This window comes from Kryptolebias marmoratus, linkage group LG12 (assembly GCF_001649575.2).
Source record: "Kryptolebias marmoratus isolate JLee-2015 linkage group LG12, ASM164957v2, whole genome shotgun sequence".
NCBI classification, from domain to species: Eukaryota; Metazoa; Chordata; class Actinopteri; order Cyprinodontiformes; family Rivulidae; genus Kryptolebias; species Kryptolebias marmoratus.
Genome location: NC_051441.1, coordinates 21,174,649 through 21,195,184, shown reverse-complemented (window position 1 = coordinate 21,195,184; position 20,536 = coordinate 21,174,649). Strand labels below are relative to the sequence as shown.

Genomic DNA, 20,536 nt, shown 5'->3' with positions numbered 1-20,536 from the left:
GAGTTCAGGAGACAGAGAGACAGAGAGAAAAGAAACATGTCCGCCTTCCACCAGGAGCAGAAAAAAAAAAAGTGAATGTGCATTAGGTAAGTAGGTACATTTATTTATATAGCACTTTTCAGCACGAGGCGACTCAAAGTGCTCATTATTGAGCCCCACCATGGAGCCAGGCCTGGTGTAGAAGGTTGTTGGTGAGTGCCTGGTGACTGGGCTGAGTGGTGTTCCGTTATTAGACTTCTGTGCTAGTCATGGTTCGTCCATAACAAACACCATGTTCAAACATAACAGTATCCATAAGTGCACATAGCACCAGAACACCATAGGCCAGAGATTGATGATAGACTTTGTAGTCATTTGATCTGCAGCCATGTGTTTTGAACTTTTGACTGAAGAGAGGAGGAAAGCTGTCAACTGATCACCACCTGGTGGTGACTTGGATCAGATGGTTGGATTAAATGGCAGGGGAAGATGCCAGACAGACCCACTAGACGCAAAAGTGTAGTGAAGGTTTGCTGGGGACATCTGGCAGAAGAACCTGTCATAAAAATCTTCAACTCCCACCTCTGGCAGAGCTTCAACCGGAGGCAGGGGACATTGCGCCTAAAAGGGGCAAGTGTTTTGCTTCCATTGTTGCGGCAACTGCAATGAGCAAGGTTGTTGGTGCCTCTCGTGGTGGCCATCATGAATGAGGGACACCATCAAGCTGAAGAAAGAGTCCTATCAAGCCTTGTTAGCTGGTAACACTCCGGAGGCAGATGAGGGAAAGCAAGCTAAAGGTCTGGTTGTTGCTGAGGGAAAGGCTTAGATGTGGGTGGGGTTCACTTGGATAGAGTCTCTCAACTGGGTCCATGTATATATATATATATATATATATATATATATATATATATATATATATATATATATATGTTTGAAGTTTAAAATACTAAGAAAATATGTAACATAAAAACACTGATGCAAAAAGTATACTCATTTTGTCATTATTGTTATTATTGCTGATAATATCTTAACACTTATAATACTTAAAATAATGCCAATTACATCATATCACATTTATTAACCAACTTATATGCATTTGTTTAATTAATTTATATACTTTTTAGCTCAAGAAAATAATTTTTCTGAAAATGTGTCTGTTCTTTCTTCTTTTTTGTGCCTTCAATTCAACACTTTTTACCAATTTTCTCTCCATCAGCTGCATGAGGGAGAAGCTACCAGCCAATCAAATAACTGGGAAATAAAAGAAGAACGAATTATTGGCTTAAGGGCTACAAAACGTGGTAGCTGACATCACAGGATTTCCACCAATAACAACACTGACCACACCCATTTCCTTAATGACTTTACATTGTTCATTAATATTCAGGAGGCCCAACTCTTCATTTTGATTGGCTGAGGGGGTTTTCTTGACATTTTTGCCTCATACTCCAAGTGTCAAAAAAAAAAAAAAAAAAAAAAACCCAAACATTTAAAAGAAAAATAAATAAAATTGTACAATAGTACTACTAATGAAACAATCGAGGACACTGAAGTCAGGAAATATTTAGTTTTAATATTAGTCTCACAAAGTTCAGTTATTTCAGTAACTTACAAATATAACAACAAAATAGTCTTTGGCGAATTTTTTTTGTAATAATTTTAGCTTAGAAAATATTGTATATCTACTTTAATCTATAATTCTCACTGCAAAATATTCAATATTTTTGTAACTCTGACCACAAATGTGTAGTTTTTTTTACCTTCTTTAAATCCATGTTGACTTCAGTAATCTATTTACACACACACTAACAGAAAAACTAACAAGATTTTTGCACCTTTACTCAGTGCAAACAGTATTTCCTCCTCTACAGACTGTAAACCAATGTGCTTAGTGTCATGAAGCGTCATATTAAAGCATTTCTCTTTGCAGAATCTGAGCAGGTTTCATATAATATGATTAACGAGGTCATAGGAACAATCAGATCGTTGTCATTTTCTTTGAGAAAGAGCAAAATGATGCACAAATGTCAAAACAATTTCAATTTCACACACTATCAGATCAAAATGTCAAGATCCACTTCTGTTTAGTTCAGTGTATTTATGGTTTTGCACACAATTATCCAAGTACAAATAATTCACCCACAGTGAATGTTTACAGGAGAAAAGCTTAGTTTTTGCATTTGTAAGTTTTTGTTTTGGTGGATGTGAATCGATTGTGTTTAAAAACGTCAGAATGTTAATAACAAGTAAAACAGCTTGATTCTGATTTTTGGTAAAACAAAGTGGATAATTTGTGTAACCGACTGAATTTAACTTGCAACTTTTAGCTTTTATTTTTTCTTCACTTTAGCTGACAATTATCCTTTTGGACACTTTTTGACACCGGCACCAGTCTGTCTGCTTTGTGACCCCTTCACACGGGTAATATAACTCCCAAACCAAATAAGCTGACTACATTTCACACACAGTGTAACAAAATACCATCAAAAAGTCTCTTTACTTGTAAATTAATTGCTTTGTGAGTGAACCAAAATGTGGTAACCCAGCTTTGAAAATAAGTTAAAAAAAAAAAAGTATATATAACTCATATAGCTTTCAAGACAACACCATTCGTTTTCCCTCCTGAGTCATTTCAGTATGGACCATTTGATCTGTTCTTTAGCCGACTGCAAAACCTGAAAAACAGAAATCAAGTGGTTAATTTATGAAGTTACGAATGCAAGTAGTTACAGAAAGTGTTGAAGTTTAAAATGAATGTGGAAACCGGTAGCTGTAAAGATTATATTCACGCAACAGCTCCTTTCTAGTGTGAATCAACTCCTAAAATCTTGAACAAAGTAATGTTAATGTCTTTCACTGAAAACTGCCTTTGATTTGAAACGTAGAAAACTGGAGTAGTGTAGTACCACACTTCCACCAGCAGAGGTCAGGATGAATACAGAGCCAGAGCCCCTTCAAGCCTCCATGTTGGAACAAATCAGGATCGCATATGACTCAATAGTCAGTTGTATTTTAAAAAATATCCTCTTTTTATGCATCTGAAACACTTTTCACATCTTTAACCTCAGTTGAAAACTGCTGCCATAGAAGGACAAATATAGGTATGTACAAGATAAAATTATTTCTTTCATAATGAAGTGACAACAGGACAACTATTGGCTCACCTTCAATAACCGTCATTCTTATTATTTATTTTTTATACAGTCATAATAACTTTGAATGTTCTTGCTAACAAGAACACTGTTGTTATTTTTTTAAGGATACAAACAAGAAAGCATGCAGTATGTCATCATACACCCTGAACTTTTCCACATTTTGTCATGTTACAGCCACAGACTTTTTTTATTTGACTGGGATTTTATGTGACAAACTCACACAAACTGGCACATAATTGTGAAGTGGATGGAAAATGATTTATGGTTTTCAAAAATGTATTACAAATAATGCAATGGGTCAGATCAAAACACATTCATGAGTTAGAATGGACCAGTCAGAGTCCAGAACTAAATCTGACTGAGAATTTGTGGCAAGACTTAAAAACTGCTGTTCACAGACACTCTCAATCCAATCTGACTGAGTTTTAGCTGTTTTACAAAGAAGAATGGGCAGAAATGTCAGTCTCTAGATGTGCAAAGTTAATAGAATCAAACCTCAAAAGACTTTCAGCTGGAACTGCAGTGAAAGGCGGTCCTACAAAGCACTGACTCAGGGGAGATGAATATAAATGCACACCACACTTTTCAGATTTTTATTTGTAAAAATATTTTGAAAACCATGAAACATTTTTCTTCCACTTCACAATTATCTGATACTTTGTGCTGGTCTGTCTCATAAAACCCCAGTAAAACACTTCGAAGTTTATGGTTGTAACGTGACAAAATGTGAAAATGTTTAAGGAGTACGAAGAATTTTCAGGGCACTCTATGAGCACTTCCCTGAAGTGTTAAGGCAAGTTAACCATGTTGAACATCCACATCAATTCAGCTGGTTAAATGCAGCAGGACATCTGGCTTTCATCACATCAGTGACAGGAAAACATATTTTGATATTTTCTACAGTCAAATGCTAATTCTTCCATTTAAATTCAGTGTATCCTCATGTCCAAATTGAGTTAATCAGCGAGGATGTTGTTCCAAATTCTGTCAGCAGATGGTGCAAGGTGCCTATTTAACACTCCCAGGTAAAAAAAAAAAAAACATTCTGTCAAATGCAGTCGAATCTGTCAGCACCTCAAGTGATAAGAGGCTTGTGTGGTGGAAACATGGCTAACTGTGACACCTCTGTTAGCTGTACAGTAAGTCACATGCCTGTAGATATTATGGCAGCAACTGTTTGGGTAAAAGGCAGTTCTGAACTTTGAGTTTCCTCCAAGAAACTGCATTTATAGCACCATCATTTTACCTCTACACCACGGGTGTCAAATTCTAGGCCTCAAAGGTCCTCACTGTCCTGGAGGTTTTAGTTTCTTCTGTTCAAACACACCTGATTCAAATGGTTTAATTACCTCCTTACCAAATCAACAAGTCTTCCAGAAGCACGTCCACAAGTCATTCATTTAAACCAGGTGTTTTAAAGCAAGAACACATCTAAAACATGCAAGAGAGAGGACCCCGAGGAACATAGTTTGACACATGTGCCCTACACCAATGGTTCCCAACCCTGGTCCTCGAGGAACACTATCCTGCATGTTTTCATTGTTTCTTTGCTCTTCAGCAGGTCTCCAATGTCTGCAGAAGCCTGATAATCACTCACTCATTCAAATCAGGTGTGTCAAAGCAGGGAAATAAGTAAAAGATGCAGGATTGTGTTCCTCGAGGACTGGGGTTGGAAATCTCTGCTCTACACTACAGAATGGCTACAGAGTATAGTGTGGAGTGTTACAAAAGAAAAAAAGCTTTATAGAGTGATAATATTGGTGTGTTGAGAGGTTAGAAGAGACTTACATTAGTAGTTAGAGCCAGTTTCTCTGTTAGGTGCTGTTAGGGTTAAAGCAGCAGACAAACAGAAACTTAAGAGTTCACACAGAAACAAAGTCCAGCTAGAAACATGTCATGCAAATGTTTGCTAAGCAAAGAGGACAGAATAGGAGTATATTTGTTAAAGAGCTGCGGCCATTTGGACAAATCAGCCCTTATTACATCAAAAACACATTGATGTAAGCCTATTTGTATAATCAATGTGTTAGCCCGATGCTCGATGCATGAGCAGACAGTCAGCTTTGACTGGTGAAGAGCTTCACGGATGGATAAGTGTTGAGTTCTGACTCAGCAGAATGTAGGAGAAAAACTAAAAGCACTCTGAGAGCACAAACCTCCACCAAGGCCATGAGGGGGCCATTAAAAAAAATTTATAGGATCCAGATCGTGAATTGGATCACCACCAAAATTTAATCACTTGTTTTTTGAGACAACCCTAAAATTTCCCTTAAAAATTTCATCCAAATCTGTTCATTAGTTTTTAAATAATCTTGCTAAAAGACAAACCAACACTACTGAAAACATAACCTTCTTGGTCCTTTGGTAATTAAAAGACTAGAATTGTGCAGCCTATTAGTACTTGAAGTTTGTGTTGAGGATGTCTCTCAGCTACTATCACATCAAATTTGACCTTAATATCTGTAAAACTGACTGAGTTACAGCCTATTTTGTGCTGACTCAGGTCAGTTAGCTGTTGTGGTCATCTTGAATTAGGTTGACTCCAAAACTTAATCATGTGTAGTAGAGAAAGGCCGTTTAATTGGTTGAGCAATTTTAATTGGCAAATATTGGCCTCGTAAAAAGAAAAAAAAAAAAGATAGAAGAAAAAACAAAATAAAAATCGTCAGTTGGCCACGTCTGCACACTCTTAACCAATCTTCCAGTAGGAAGATAAAAAAGCAGCAGCAACACCTAAAACTAGCTTACTGAAGCCCATAATTTAGTTTTTAAGGTGAGAATGCTCTTTTATGTTATTTTTAAAGGTTCAGGTCCCTCTAAGGATTGTTAAATATACATTTATTTAAGCAAAGCAATTATTGTTAAATGAAAAATACACACTGGCCATAACATAGAAAAAATGTATTGTATATCAGTCAGTCATCTCAAATATATATTCTGAGGGCTACACATTTTACAACATCGTTGCTTAAAACTGTCTTTAACTATTACAGTCAACAATGTCTGTAAGCAAAACTTCTCATGAAACACTGGACAGATTTTAATGAAACTCTTAGAAAGTAATCACTGGACACACATCTACAGCTGATTAACCTTTGGAGTCAACCCAGTTCAAGATGGCTGCCACAGGCGCCTGAGGTTAGCAAACACAAAGATGGCTAAACTCAGTCAGTTTTACACATATTAAGCTAAGATTTGGTGTGGTAGTCACTGAGAGTCATCCTGAACACATTGCACAGAATGTCATTAACAAGGTTTGATTAAAACTACAATAATTCATCCCTTCTTATCATAAAATAAGTAATTTTGGGTAATTCACGACAGACCGATATGGGGTTGTGTTGAATTGCACATTATCACATGGTATCAGACAAACCTGCAGCTGCTACATTAGCAGTTGTGTGTGTGTCTTACCTGAGTCACACTTTGTTCAGTTAATGGGTTCTCATCAGCCTGTTAAGGAAAAAAAATACCCATTAATGTGTGTTTCAGAGGAAAAATGCAAAGGAGAAACACTTCGGGCACACAATGCATTAGGAAACAGCAGCACATGCGTTAAATGAGCAACACGCCAACATCATTTACTGTTAAGCACAAAATCATCCTGGAGTTTTTGGGCCTTCTGCTCATCGTGTGGTTGTTAGAAATGCCTGTTAGAAACTCAGTAAGTTTTTTTGTTAGATTAATGAACATGATGTTCTGAAAATAACCCCAAATGAAGCCAAATATCTATTTAGAGCCATTAGAGGGTGTAACCACTGAAACAGAGCTACAGTGGAATGGCCAAACACAACCTGGTCTACGCTAACATGAGGAGGATTTGTGCCGCCATCTTGGTAGATGCGACATGGATGTTCTGCCAGCATGGCAGCAGATCATAGATATCTGAAGGACAAAACCTAAACTCAAGTAAGAATCCCTATGTTTTGCTATTAATTATTATAATTATCAGAACCCAAACTTCAAAGAAATTGGTATTCCCTTTGTATTGTTTTTCTTTGGAAATGCTTGCCTAATACACCGTATGATTATACCAGGGGAATGTCACTCTCTTTAGACTAGACTCCTATAATACTGTAATAGGAGGGACTGAGCAAAAACTAGCTTACTAACTAGCTTATTAATTTTAGCAATATATTTTCTGAAAAAACTGCTATTAGTCTACAAACCTGTTTCACATTTTCTATGGGTACAATCTTTATATTAAGCTAAATAATAGCAAATTAGTGGATAGGCTAGACAAAAGCGTAGTTATCCATGTCTTAATACTGAAGTGCATGCATATAAGAAAATATTTTCAGATTTATGAGGAAAGTTTGACAGTATGTAATTGTAAGCTTTTAGTCTAAGTGAATTTAAGTACAGACACTAGTAGCAGAGCTCTGGGTAGACTAAGTAGACATGTAAAGTACTTAATTACTTAGAGTAGTTACTGTTTGTACTGTTCTTGCTTGAATGATTCCAGCATACGATCATTTTGTCACGTAGCACCGGTGTTTTGCTGCTGTTAACATTTGACCAGCCTTGGTGGGAGGCTTGTTGCAGCCTGCTCTTTTCACCTGCTTTCACAGTATGCATGATATGCATTTATTTAGGTTTAATAAGGCTATTTCTACGCAGCTTTGGACTGATGACGCAGCACACAGCACGCACAGGGCGTTCAAAGTATGGCTTCCACATGTAAACATCAACCTGTGTGTGATCCACCTATTAAGATGGCGGAGATGGATCTTGCGTAGTGCAGTCGGTGGCTACTCCAGTGCATTTCTATTTCAGCAGGTATAACATTTAACAGAGGTCTCTAATATCAGTCTGCATGCTCTCCCATCGTGCACGTCCATCATCTGACTCATCCATTGACCCTCAGTCCACTCACTGTTTAGCTCTCTCTCTCTCACTCATTCCGTTAGTCTCTCTTCCCTCTCTCACCCTTGGTTTGTCTGACTGTCTACAGCAGCTGGCTCCTATCTGTTTGTGCCTCTAGGTTACCGGTGATGTAATCAAACAGGACGAAGCCATAGGCTGGCTCCGACATAAGCTGACACCAATCAGAGGAGGACAGACAGGGGAGAAGAAGAGACAGAAAGGTGAGGCAGGTAAAAGAGGAGACCACAGTGGGTTTCAACAGATTCATTCAAAAACAAGCTGAACAGCTGTGTTCAACGTTTGCATTTCTTGATGAGTTGCATCACGTTTTCATAGATATAATTGGTTCACAGGATTGATTGACAGTCATCATACCCTGTAGTTGACTTTCTGTAGGACCTGCTGGGGGTCACTCTCCAAAATCACCCTGGCAACAAAAAAAAAAAAAAAGCAACCAATCAGGAAAAAGTTTTGCACAGGGTGGTTTTGGGTTATTGATGAATCTGTCTTCTGGAGATTTTATAGAATTAAATGAAAGGCTGAGGGTTCCTTGAAAGGAATGCATATCATCCACTGCCTTTCAAGCTGGAGTTTTAAACTAACTATGATGTGAGATCTCATGCAGTATTATGAAATCTTGCAAAGTGTGGCTTGAATATGTGTTGTGAATGGGTGGCAGCTAACACAACACCAAACTTTTAGCTAGTATCTGTAAAACATACTGAGTTATAGTCATTATACTGATGGCTAATTTTGATAAGCTGTGGTGATGATCCTTGTTTGGGTTGACTCCACATGTTAACGGGTTGTCCATGTACAGCAAATGATTACTTTCTGAGAGTTTCACTAAAGTCTGCCTAGTAGTTCATATGATATTTTGCTATTAGACAAACAGGATTGATGTCAACAGTTAATATTACAACTTTAAGTGAAAATAAAGCCCAATGTGTACCACTCAGAGCATGGTAAGGATGATGCTCAGCTACAATGACAATAAATTTTAGCTCAATATCTGTAAAACTGGCTGAGTTATAAACAATTACATTGTATGATTATTTACTGAGAGTCTCATTAGAAACTGTCTAGTAGGTCACTCGATCTTTTACTAACAGGCAGACACAGATGACTCCAAAGTTTCAAATATGAATATTATGTCAAGATTTAGCACTCAGAATATATTTTGGAACTTTAAGCTACTACTACACCAACGAGAAATAAAGATGAAATAGTTACATATATAACATGTTGATCAGAACAAAAACCCCTCAAACCTTAAGATCTGAATGTACATTTGTTGTTTATGCTTACCCCCCGTCAATGATTTCATCCACTACTAGGAACACTCCTTCCATGTTGTCCAGTAAACACCTCCGCTCCACATTTTTTCTGAAAGATAAATGAAAATATTAGTCACACAAGGCACAGATATGTTAAATACCAATTTAGTGTTTGTTCAGAAATTTGACTTAAATGTAAGAACAGCCCACATAATTTAAGGAACCATAAACAAATTAAAGCATAAAAACTCACTCACATACACACACACACACAAGAAATTCAAATTAAGGTTTCATAATTCAGACAAACTGATTATTTATTTATTTTATTTTTGGATTTTTACTGTAATCCACAACTGATAAAATAAACATTTATTAATACTACATATTACAACAATATTATTTCTTTTAAGAATAACAACTTCGAACTAGAAGGACAGCGGAGCACTGAATGACTGCTCATATTTTTTGAAGATACAACTGAATTCCTAAAGATTAAACAATCAGAACAAAAAGCTACAATTAACAAAAGCTAAAAATCAAAATAGCAGAACAGTAGCTAAAAGCTAAAATGAGCAAAACAGTAATTAGATGCTAAAATTAGCAAAATAGTAGCTAAAAGCTAAAACTAGCAGAACAGAAGCTAAAGCTAAAAATGAAGCAAGTATGCAAAAAATTTTGAAGACCACAAATTTTTTCAAGAAAAGAGAGATCTCAATGCATTTTGATGAGGAAAGAAAATTCAAATAAAGGTAAATAACTAAAAAAATATAAGTTCCAAAGACCAACAGAACATAGCCGTAGTGTCCTGAACGTTTTAATACTTGAATTGGCTGAAACAGCTGAAGGTATGCTGAAGAAGAATGTAGAAGAAAGCAGAAACAATAGAAACAAAATAAATAGTACACTAGAAGACTAGAAAATTTCTCATGAAATGTTGAAAGATGTCAATGCAGAGACTGTCCACAACTCCAGCATTGATTTGTAATAATCTAAGCTAAAAAAAACCCTACACTTTGATTAATAAACTGCATTAAAAAAGGGTAAAGAAAACCATGATCAAAAGGAAATGTTAAAGCTGCTGCCAATGACCCATTATGGTCACCATGGTAACCACACACCAGTGTCTGTCACTACCTGACTGCTAAGTTAATGAGGCAGACCGAAATAAACTGAAGAGTAAAGGAAAAATGCAGACATTTTGATGTATAGAGTTTGTTTGCAAAAGATTCTAGGCAAGATTCTTTCAAAAGATTCTGACACCATTGACTGTCAGTTAAATATTCTGTGAAAAAATCTGTAAAAATCATAAACCTTAAACAGTGATTGTATAGAACCCATAAAATACATCAAAATACTAGTTCAGACGTGTAAAGTCCAACTTTCTGTGACCTGTTTAAACTTTGAATGATGGCTATCCTGGGTTACAGAGCTCCAAAGAGGGCTGGTGTTTCTCATGGGTTTCGCCAAATTTGTCCACGCTGAGCAACCGTTACCACGGTCATAGCTAGTCCAGATCGAGTCACAACTTTTTGGTTTATAATTTTCATGTTTCTAATTTTAAATTTCATATTTGACAATCTGTTATGCAAGAAGAAACAGCACTATGATGACATGAATTTTTTTGTCAGAATTTCTGTCTGTGATATCATTAAGAACAGAATCAGTGAATGAACTGACCTCATTACTGACAAATGAAACTTATTACCTGACTGTTACCGTAGCGATCTAGCTTTTGAGATCCCTTTGGGATTCTCTTTTGTAACACCGAAAACTGACTTTTAGCTCAATTTAGCTAGCAAAGCAGGAAATACCCACCTGATGTGCACACAAAACTCATCTCTGAGTTCTAAAACTGGCTGAATAAAAAATAAAATTAAAAAATGGTTAAAGCTAATATACTAAAACTAAGACATTTACATGGAAAAAAGTCTGGACTTAAACCCTGGGATTGTTTCTTGGATTTTTTTTAGTAATGAATTGTTTATTTCTGAGTAAAGTTAGTTCTGCTTTCAGTTTTTCAACAGATTCAGTTACAAAACGTACCTGAGGATGTGAGTCAGGGAGTCGAACAGACAGTTAAGTACCGACATCAGCATCAGCTAAAATAAATAAATAAAAAAAATCATTTCAAAGGAAGAGTTTTTCAAAGCAACAATACCCTGTTTTGTAAAGCTTATATGGTTACCATGTAACGTGGCTAACACAGCACTGAAATATGAATAGAGCAAACAGAAAGCAATGTGTGTGTGTGTGTGTTCATCTGTCTGTAGCGTTAGCAAAATATCTGATGAATCAGTGGACGTAATTTTATGAAACTCTCAGAAAGTGATCACTGTATAGGCATATATATATATATATATATATATATATATATATATATATATTCTGCTTTTATTGCTGTCATAAATCAGTCATGACCACTATAAAGTGGGTTCTTTACAAAAGAAATTAAAAAAAATCTTCAGTGTCAAAGTGAATCTACATTTCTACAGAGTAATATCAGTTAAACAAAAATATTTGATGTAAAATAAGAAATTGCATAAATATTTACCCCTTTAAAAAGACTGTTCTAATTCAATTCAAAGAAAAGGTTATTAAAAAGTACAAGTCAGGGGATGGATACAAAAGGACTACCAAGGCCCTAAACATCCCCAGTAGTTCTGTTAAATCCATCATCAGGAGATGGAAGGATTATGGGACATGTGTAAATCTACTAAGAGTAGGCAGTCTTCCCAAACTGAGTGACCTTGAAGAAGGAGAATAGTGAGACAGACCACCAAGACACCTGTGAGCACTCTGAAGGAGGTCCAAGCTTCAGCAGGTGAGATGGGAGAGACTGTACATACAACAACTGTTGCCCGGTTCTTGACCAGTCTGAGCTTTATGGGAGTGGCAAAGAGAAAACCACTGTTGAAGAAAACTCACATTAATACTTGACTTGAGTCTCTAAACAATCTATATAAACTCTAGTTGACATTTAATCTTGGCTGATCGCCTCGCACCTTTTCGTTTCACACTGGGCTTTGCCCTGTGGATGGTCAACAATTTAGAGTATTTAAATTGAAAGTATTTTAATTTTATTTAAAAGTATCTTGTATCAACAAGATACTTTTAATACTGTGAAAACCAGGATATTTTTGCTCAAGGCTATCATATGTGACCCATGCTGGCAAAATGAATCACAATGAAGACTTTTTAATAATGACTTATACAGAACTTGATAAAGGTATATAGTTTTTTATATAGTTCCTCACACACTACTTGTGATGTTTGGGTGAAAGCTAATAAAACTAAAAATGAGTGAACATTCCTGTAAGGCTCCAAATAAAAGCATTTTGTAGTTAAATTCTGATTCCGTACTTTGTTTTGTTTTGTTTATTTTTTTTACATAGGAAATAAAGCTTGATTCACTATACCTCATTTTCTTGAGCACTTCCCACTACATAGAAGAAAAGATCTATACTGCTCTTATACACGATGGTCATTCCTTCCAAGAAAGCAATCTCATCTACAGAAATAAAAAGAGCAATGGGTTAGAATCATCATGACATTATTGGTTTAATATATTTTCTTTAGACAGAAGCCTATCTTTCAATAAGTTGCATATAACAACTGAAAATATATACAGGGAAGAAGACAGACTGGATGAAAGAAGAGAAATGTGGTAGGAAAGAAACAGACATGGGAGAGAAGGATAGAAACTGGCAGAGCAAAGAGCTGTATGAATAGGTGAACTACATGATAGGAAAAGGAGAGGGGAGTTCGGTATAAAAGGAGAGAAAAAAAGAACTATAGAAAAGGAGGTATGAAGGAGGAGTTTATAACAAAAGGAGGGGAAAAAAAGATACTGGGTGGTGATGAGAAGCCAGAGGGATGGATTGGGTATCACCTATGTGAATCTTACAAAAAACAAACAAACAGAAGAGGGTGTCGATCAGATTTCTCTGATCATGAACAGAAATGTGCTTAAACGCGTCCAAAGTCACCACAGTTACAAGACTGTGGAAAGGTTGGGTTCCACAGTGAAACCAGTCAAAAGTACAAACTGCTTTAGGCCAATGACAGAAGAAAGTGCAAAAGCAGACAATAGAAATGTGAGCGAGTGCGCCCTACAGGAAAAGGAGTAGAAAGAAAGAGGAGAAGGTAACTCACTGTCTGCTTTGTGTGTTTTGCTGAAAACGTTGCTCTCAAAGTTTTTCTGCTCCTTCATTGATGGGTAAAACTCAGGGTCATAGTACTAAAAAAAAGACAAAATTGGATGGAATTTAGCTTGAGCAGTGTCACTCCCTTTGGGATAAGAGAGAAGAAACAAAAAACATTATGGTATATGTTATACAGTTTTGTTCTGCTGTGTATCATTTATAATTGCAGGAGACAAAAGCAAGGAGATGAGATGATTATTAGAAAAAACAAAGTGAATTAGGTGAAGTCTGTTAGTTTCACCCACGTTTCTACACAGGTCAATACATATGATTTTAGAATTATGTAGACTAATTCCTGACCGTTTTCTATAATAATCTAGTATAAATGACACACATATGCAAAAAATTCAAACTAAAAACATTTGCGTATTTTGACAGCCAATATAGCTTTAAGGTAGCATCTCACTCTGCTATGACTTTTGGCAACTAAATATAATACAAACTGCAAGAAAACTTGTGTTTGGTTGATCCTATACTGTTGGAAAGCCTGTTTATTTACTAAACGGTGCCACATTTGTAAGGAAAATTGATCTGTGAGCTGAGCAGGACACTTGAATATGTGGGTTGTGCCATGAAAAACTTCCCAAATCTTCTCTGCGAAGGCGAAACTGCCCATGTGCTGACAATCAGGTGTCTGACTTCTAGCAGTGAGTATGGACCCTGCTACAGTGGCAAGTTGGTGTCTGCTATGAACAGTCTACCCTAGCTGTGTTCAACCCTGGTCCTGGAGGGCCACTATCGTGCATGTTTTAGGTGTTTCTCTGCTCTTCAGCAGCTCTTCAAGTTCTGCAGAAGCCCATCAGCCACTCAGTCACTCAAATCAGGTGTGTCAAAGCAGAGAAACACCTAAAACATGCAGGACAGTGACCCTCCAGGACCAGGATTGGACACCACTGGTATACCCTATAAATTGTAAAACTTACTTTTTGTGCTAAGTTTAGTTGGCCAACAATATTCATGAGAAAGTCTCCAAAATGTCTCAAAATGTTTGCGGGATACTCAACTTCTTTGTGTGAGTCACATAAACTTAGTTTTGTTAACTGAATTTTAAATATGTTCAAAATGTGTGTGACCAATTGTTTTTCAAAATAAAATCGGTCGTAGGCATCCTAAACCCATCTTAAACCCATGTCAACACATTGGAGATTACAACCCTGAATGTCCAGGTCTCAAAACCATGCAATGAAAAATAATTTAAAAAAAACTGGTACAAATCTGCCCATTTCAAAAGTGTATTCTAGGAGAATAAATCAAGTATTAAAGTACCAGCTAAGGTGGGTACAAAGCAAGCCAAGGTGGGTATAATAAGAGCAGAGATGGACAATGAAATGATGTGCACAAAAAAAAGAAGTTTTTTTTCAAAAACCCGTCAGGCCAAATGTAGCAGTACAGCTTGCTTGTCACTTGGTCACAAACACTCAGATTTCAGTCAGACTGGAATCAAAAATCAATTTATTTTCTTGCAATTTTTAGTCACCAACTAGTTTCCAACAGTGGCAGCCCAGAGAGATACTACCTTTATACTCTGCTGTCTCGTTACAGCAGAAAAAAAAGGAAGCTGAAAGTATCTAAGCTTTATAAGAAATCCTTCATGTTGGCAAAATAGTGTATGTATCAGTGGTCAGTATTCAACATGTCTGGTTAATCTGAAAGTTTACCCGTCTCCCACGGACTGATACATTCAGCAGGCTCAGCACAGACATATATTTGCGTAGTAACATGGATGTTGTTCGGTTGAGAAAATAGCGACAAACTGAACAAAGGGTGCCATGCTAAAGTTTAGAGGTTTAACATTAGCTAAGGTAGCATTCCTTCACGCCGGTTTGTTGTTTTGAGAGAGTTGTTTTATATTGACACAGTTGCCATTACTCTAGCCTGGACGAAGACTTTTGTCTCTTTCTCCATACACTGCACTCTACGACTGATGTCACAACTGGAAGGTAGTGATAACCATTTGACAGAACATCATTTTTAAAATGACTAGACTATCCTTTTTAAGCAAATTAAAAGGTTTTCTTGTTTTGTAGCTAAAATGCTCAAATATGCAAAGACATTTCAAAACTTACCTTTGACAGAAGTCTGTTTCCATCATTATCAAGTATAAAAACAGCTTTAACTGTGTATAGGGAAGGTTCCTGCAACAACACACAAAAAGACATTAAGTAACTTAGTTTAGTTGAGTTACCACAAGGAAACATTTCAAATGTGATGCCACCAGTCCAGTTACTTTCATCCTCTTCAGTCTTTGGTTTAAACTTTACTAACCAAGTAAATCCTGCTTCATTTTATATTTTAAAGACCTCACAAACGAGCCATTTTATGGACCTGAGTTTGTTCCATTTAGCCCACAAAATAAAAGCGTTTTAAACTTCTAAAGTGGATTTCTGTAGAAACATAATGAATAAAGACCTCACCTGTTGTAGATAGCTTTGTGAATGGCCTGGGGTTAGGTTGGGGGATTAGGGATAGAAGGTCATTTCTTTAGGTAATTTAATTAAGATCAATTCTGACAATGAAATAATGCGCACAGCCAAGAATACAGTTTAGGAAACTGTGTACGCAAAAAAAATAAAATAATAAAAAACAACAACTGGCTGTTCAAAACAAGGGTGCGCAGCTCACTGGTCACTTGGTTGCAAACACTTAAAGGTCAATGAGACTGCAACTGAAAAATCTGACTTTTCTTGCAATGTTGAGTCTAGTTTTTGGTCACCAGTTACTCTCCAATAGTTAAAGGATACAACTTTAAAAGTTTGTGCAGTTTTACCTTACCAAAAACTCTGGGAGGTGCAAATTCAGCAGAAACTTGTTTTTTAAAAATATCAAGAGCAGTGTGGACATGACCTTAGCTATTTTGTTAACTCAGTTAGTGGCTGATGAACTGCAAATCAATTATCCAGACATCAGTGAACCACCTGGAGTTGGATCTCTCATTTGACATGACTACACATGATGGCACATCAAGCAACTCCTTAGATTTCTTTCCACATATGCTCCCACGAATAACAGATGATTTTATTAGGGAGAAGGGAAAAAACAAATCCTAACACCTGGGGCTTTTAAAATTCCATTAGACAGACCCAGTAATTATGCATTTATGTTTGTGCAGCCAAATTCTTCTTGTTTTTTTTGTTTTTGCATCCAAAAGAAACTGAACCACTATCTTATGGAAAGTTGTACTCATTATCAGTCCTACAGCAGAACCACACCGAATGAGGTGGATGAACCTCAAATGTTGGGGGTTTTCATAACACACACACTTTGTTGTTGACAGCATGGGTTTACGACCAAATATTAGTTTTTGTTTCTGTTCGGCCCTTTCACCTCACAAGTAGATGGCCACCAGCCCTAGCTTTGGTTAAGATGGAGGTCATTTCCTGTGACCAGTTTCTACAGGTAGAAAAAACATCGACTAAAAACAAATGCATTACTCCTTCACACACATATAAAGAGCAGATTTACTCTTCCATCCATGCATCCGTCCCAATGAAGAGTTTTCAGACCCGGGACAAAGTTCTGTTATGCACTGACTAGCAAAGATTCACAGTCAGAGTGTATCACAGAACTTGGACCAGAAACTTAGAACACTGTCAGTCTGATAGATACAGTACCAAAAAACCAAAATCATGATAATTTAGATGAATCCATCCATCCTTACACCTAACAAAAGTAAGAAAGGCATTGAATACTTTAAGGAGAACAAATTTAAACCAAAAATTAGAAAAAGACTTTGACCTACAGTAAATGTAGCACAATCATGTGCACAAAAAAAGTTCTATTTAAAATGTGTTTGACTTCCTGTCTTCCTGACTGGTTGTCCTTTTACATTTTTTTTAGGTTATTGTGTGGATGCTGAGTCAGCATTTACATTATTGTTTTTACTCTTTCTAGTTTCTTGCATCCTTTTTTTTTTGCAATCAAACTACTTCCACACATTGTGCTATCTTAATCATACATATGCTAAAATATTTAGCTCAGTCGTGAATAGTGTGCCATGTCCTTTGGTTTGTGTAACTTTTATATTTATTTTCAAAATATTTATTCTCCATAGAACCATGCTGAGATCTCAATTCCTTCAAAAACCTTGTCTTTGAAATCTACTTCTGCATATGTGGTCTGTTTCCTCTTATATTTAGCTTTAGCATCTGTTTCTCTACTTTTACCTACTAGTAAATATTCTCTTAAACGTTTATGCACAGTTAAAATAGATGTTGACTGGTTGTACATCAGATAAAGTCATTGCTTGTCTACCAGAGAAGCAACGCTCATCTCTCTTTTCAAGGTAACACTGTTTCGAAACAAATGGTTGTAACAAGCTACAAGAGTTAGCACGTTAGGCTACTGTAGGCTCGGTATGGGGCTCCATTACAATCTGTTGAAACAAACAAACAACAAAATAATATATATACATAACTGTTTTGAAACAGCCCGCTGACTCTGGTGTTAAATAAAGAAAAAAACATCTCAATATTTGTTTTAGCCTTGAGCTTAAATATTATGGTGAATAACTGTTATAAATTAAAAAAACAAAAAAAAAACTGATGACACTTTTAAATGTAATCTAAAAACCAATTATATAGGGAGGCTTTATCCTATAGTATAGCTATTTCTTTCAATCAGTTATTTTAGAAAGCCTCTTGCTATTATTATTACTATTTTTCTCTTTTCTCTAATTGTTTTTGTCAGTGGCTGTAAAGCACTTGAAATTGCATTTGATTTGTATAAAAGGTGATATATAAATGAAGCTTGACTAACTGACCGCCAACATGTTCACTTGTTTTCTCCGTCTCATTGATATCTGTGCAATAAAATTAAAAAGACTACAACTAATGACAAATAATATTGTTATTTTACTATTACACCTATAAAATAATCATTATTAAGCAGTGAGTGATCTTACTTAGGTAGCAGAAGTAATAAAATTTGTATTTTTTTGTTTTTTGAATAAAAGGAAATGAAAAATATGTTCAGAGTTTTGTTTTAATACCATGAACTGTGGTAGTTTTGCAACCAGGATACAAACACTCCAACAAGGCAGTCTCTGGGCATTTCAAACACTATGTCTGCTACGCTTCCAACTGCTTGACTTTTAGTTTTTTTGTTTTAGTTTTTTTTTTTTTACAATAGACAACTTACAATTTAGATATAAAGATCAAGAAAAAGTTTTTAGTTAAAAAAAATATTTTCCGTTCACAGTCTGATGTATACGTAAATAGATTTGGTGGATAAAAGAGAAAATTTTAGAAAAGAGGCAGCCACAAAGAGACAGAGGCACAAAGATGGACTACAAGAGTGGTGAACCGGAAAGGAAAAGGAGCAAAAAGCAAGAAAGGGACCTGAAACGCACACAACCGAAAGGCTTACTGAAAGTGAAAGAGCAAGAAGCACATCAAGAGCAGAACTTCGATCATTTACATTAGCATTTGTGTAAAGCTGACTAAAATCTGTTCTGACCGCAAACAAATTAGCGACACAGGCAGGAGAAGGGATGACAGAAAGGCTGCAGAATCATCAGAAACACCTACCAACCTGTCACTGTGGACACAAGTGGAAGTCACAATATAACACCAAATGTGGAATCAAAGTGGAACGGCCGAGGGTGGCTGCTAAAAATGTGCATACTCCTGAAGTGCTTGACTTGTTTACGCTATGGAGTAAAGTGGCAGTGCATCGAGGGGGGGCACTTTTCATCGGTCTATAGAAATGACTCATTCCACCAGCTACAGGATTAGAATAATTTATTTCTGCTATGGAATGACATTTACACTGAAATTGAATTTCAACCAAAATGACGTCATTTTGTTCTCCTAGGAGACCCCAGAGCTCGTTCTCGACACAAGGTCTGGGCAGAACTTTTTTCTGCTCTGGGTTTGCGTCGACTATTGTGTGATTGGCCAGAAATGTAAAATGGGAATGGTTAGTGCGGGCATGCTGCTCAGCGGCTCAAGAACCAGTGTGGCCGCAATATATATATTATGTATATAACCTCCTGAGACCCTGCATCAAGACACAAGGATATTAGCTTTCTGAACTCTAATATTTTATCATGTTTAATGTAGACCGCTGGTCATTATTCAGAGACACTAGTTTTTAGGTTTTATTTTTATAATTTGAACTACTATTTGTTGTTATGTGGTTGTAATAATTCTGTATAGCTAGAGGAAATAAAAATGTACACTAAACAAAAGCTTGAGACTCAGGAGGAGAAGATTGTTTGAATAAGTGGGGGCAGTAAGGGGGCCTTTAATCTATTAGGGGAGACCACTGCCCCCCTGCCCCCCCTTAATGGCACCCCTGAATAAGTGCCCCTCAATGTTGCATTTTGATTACTGTTACTAAAGCTTCTGAAAAATAAACATTTGCTTAACTGCACACTAAAGATAGCTTTCACCTTTTTTTTTTTAAACAACAACCATTTGGACTTTAATTCAAAAACACTAAAAGTGGCAACATTTCAAGCACAAAGTAACACTGCTCTGGGTAACTTTTCCTCCTGCTTTGTTTGACCCACAGTAAATCAGCCTAACTGTGGCGCTGATCACAGACTCAGACATGTTGTGATCAGATGTAAAACGCCGCGGAGGTGAACAGCTGACAGACAGCAGCGAGGGCGGCCGAGGCAGAACAGTGGACGTGGCACCTACCCCGCTCTCCACGTCACTACATGTCTGTCTGCTCAGCACGCGCAGGTACTGAAACTCCCAGACCTGCTGCCGGAGCTGCGCTCGCCGAATGGAAAACGCGCAGGATCCGTGCAACAGAACCGGGTCTGTGCTGGTCCAAGAGTCGGACTGCGCGGAGGACAGCTGGGGAGCAACTGGTCCAAAGGAAACTGTCCCAATGAGCAGTCCTGGCAATATGCAGGCTTGCTATTTTTACACCAGCAGGTTGAAAAAATAATAATAATTTTTTAAAAAAACTATTTAAGTCAGGCTTTGAATGCATCACAAACACTGATCCGATCCGGCCTGCGCGTCCACAGTTAGAGAAATGTCCACCACAGATAATCCCGTAATACAACAAACCACCTGCACGCTTCTCTGCCCCCCCCCCC

General features: G+C 36.8%; 1 protein-coding gene across 4 annotated transcripts in view; it reads right to left on the bottom strand.

Moving 5' to 3' along the window:
• Positions 1-1,532: 1,532 nt before the first annotated feature.
• Positions 1,533-20,536, bottom strand: part of copz2 (COPI coat complex subunit zeta 2) — a 23,840-nt gene continuing 4,836 nt past the window's right edge. The window contains exons 3-12 of one of the 4 annotated variants that reach the window (XR_005233834.1): positions 15,549-15,617; positions 13,433-13,517; positions 12,697-12,788; positions 11,324-11,379; positions 9,309-9,386; positions 8,376-8,427; positions 8,064-8,172; positions 6,549-6,587; positions 4,923-4,955; positions 1,533-2,654 (exon numbers count right to left, since the gene is read on the bottom strand). Coding sequence is in view for 2 of the 4 variants with exons in the window: in XM_017434434.3 (XP_017289923.1) it covers positions 2,607-2,654; positions 4,923-4,955; positions 6,549-6,587; positions 8,376-8,427; positions 9,309-9,386; positions 11,324-11,379; positions 12,697-12,788; positions 13,433-13,517; positions 15,549-15,617 (552 nt within the window). In the remaining 2 variants the exon portion in view is untranslated. The remainder of the gene's footprint in view (positions 2,655-4,922; positions 4,956-6,548; positions 6,588-8,063; positions 8,173-8,375; positions 8,428-9,308; positions 9,387-11,323; positions 11,380-12,696; positions 12,789-13,432; positions 13,518-15,548; positions 15,618-20,536) is intronic. The other 3 variants (XR_001809043.3, XM_017434434.3, XM_017434437.3) reach the window with 3 other exon arrangements.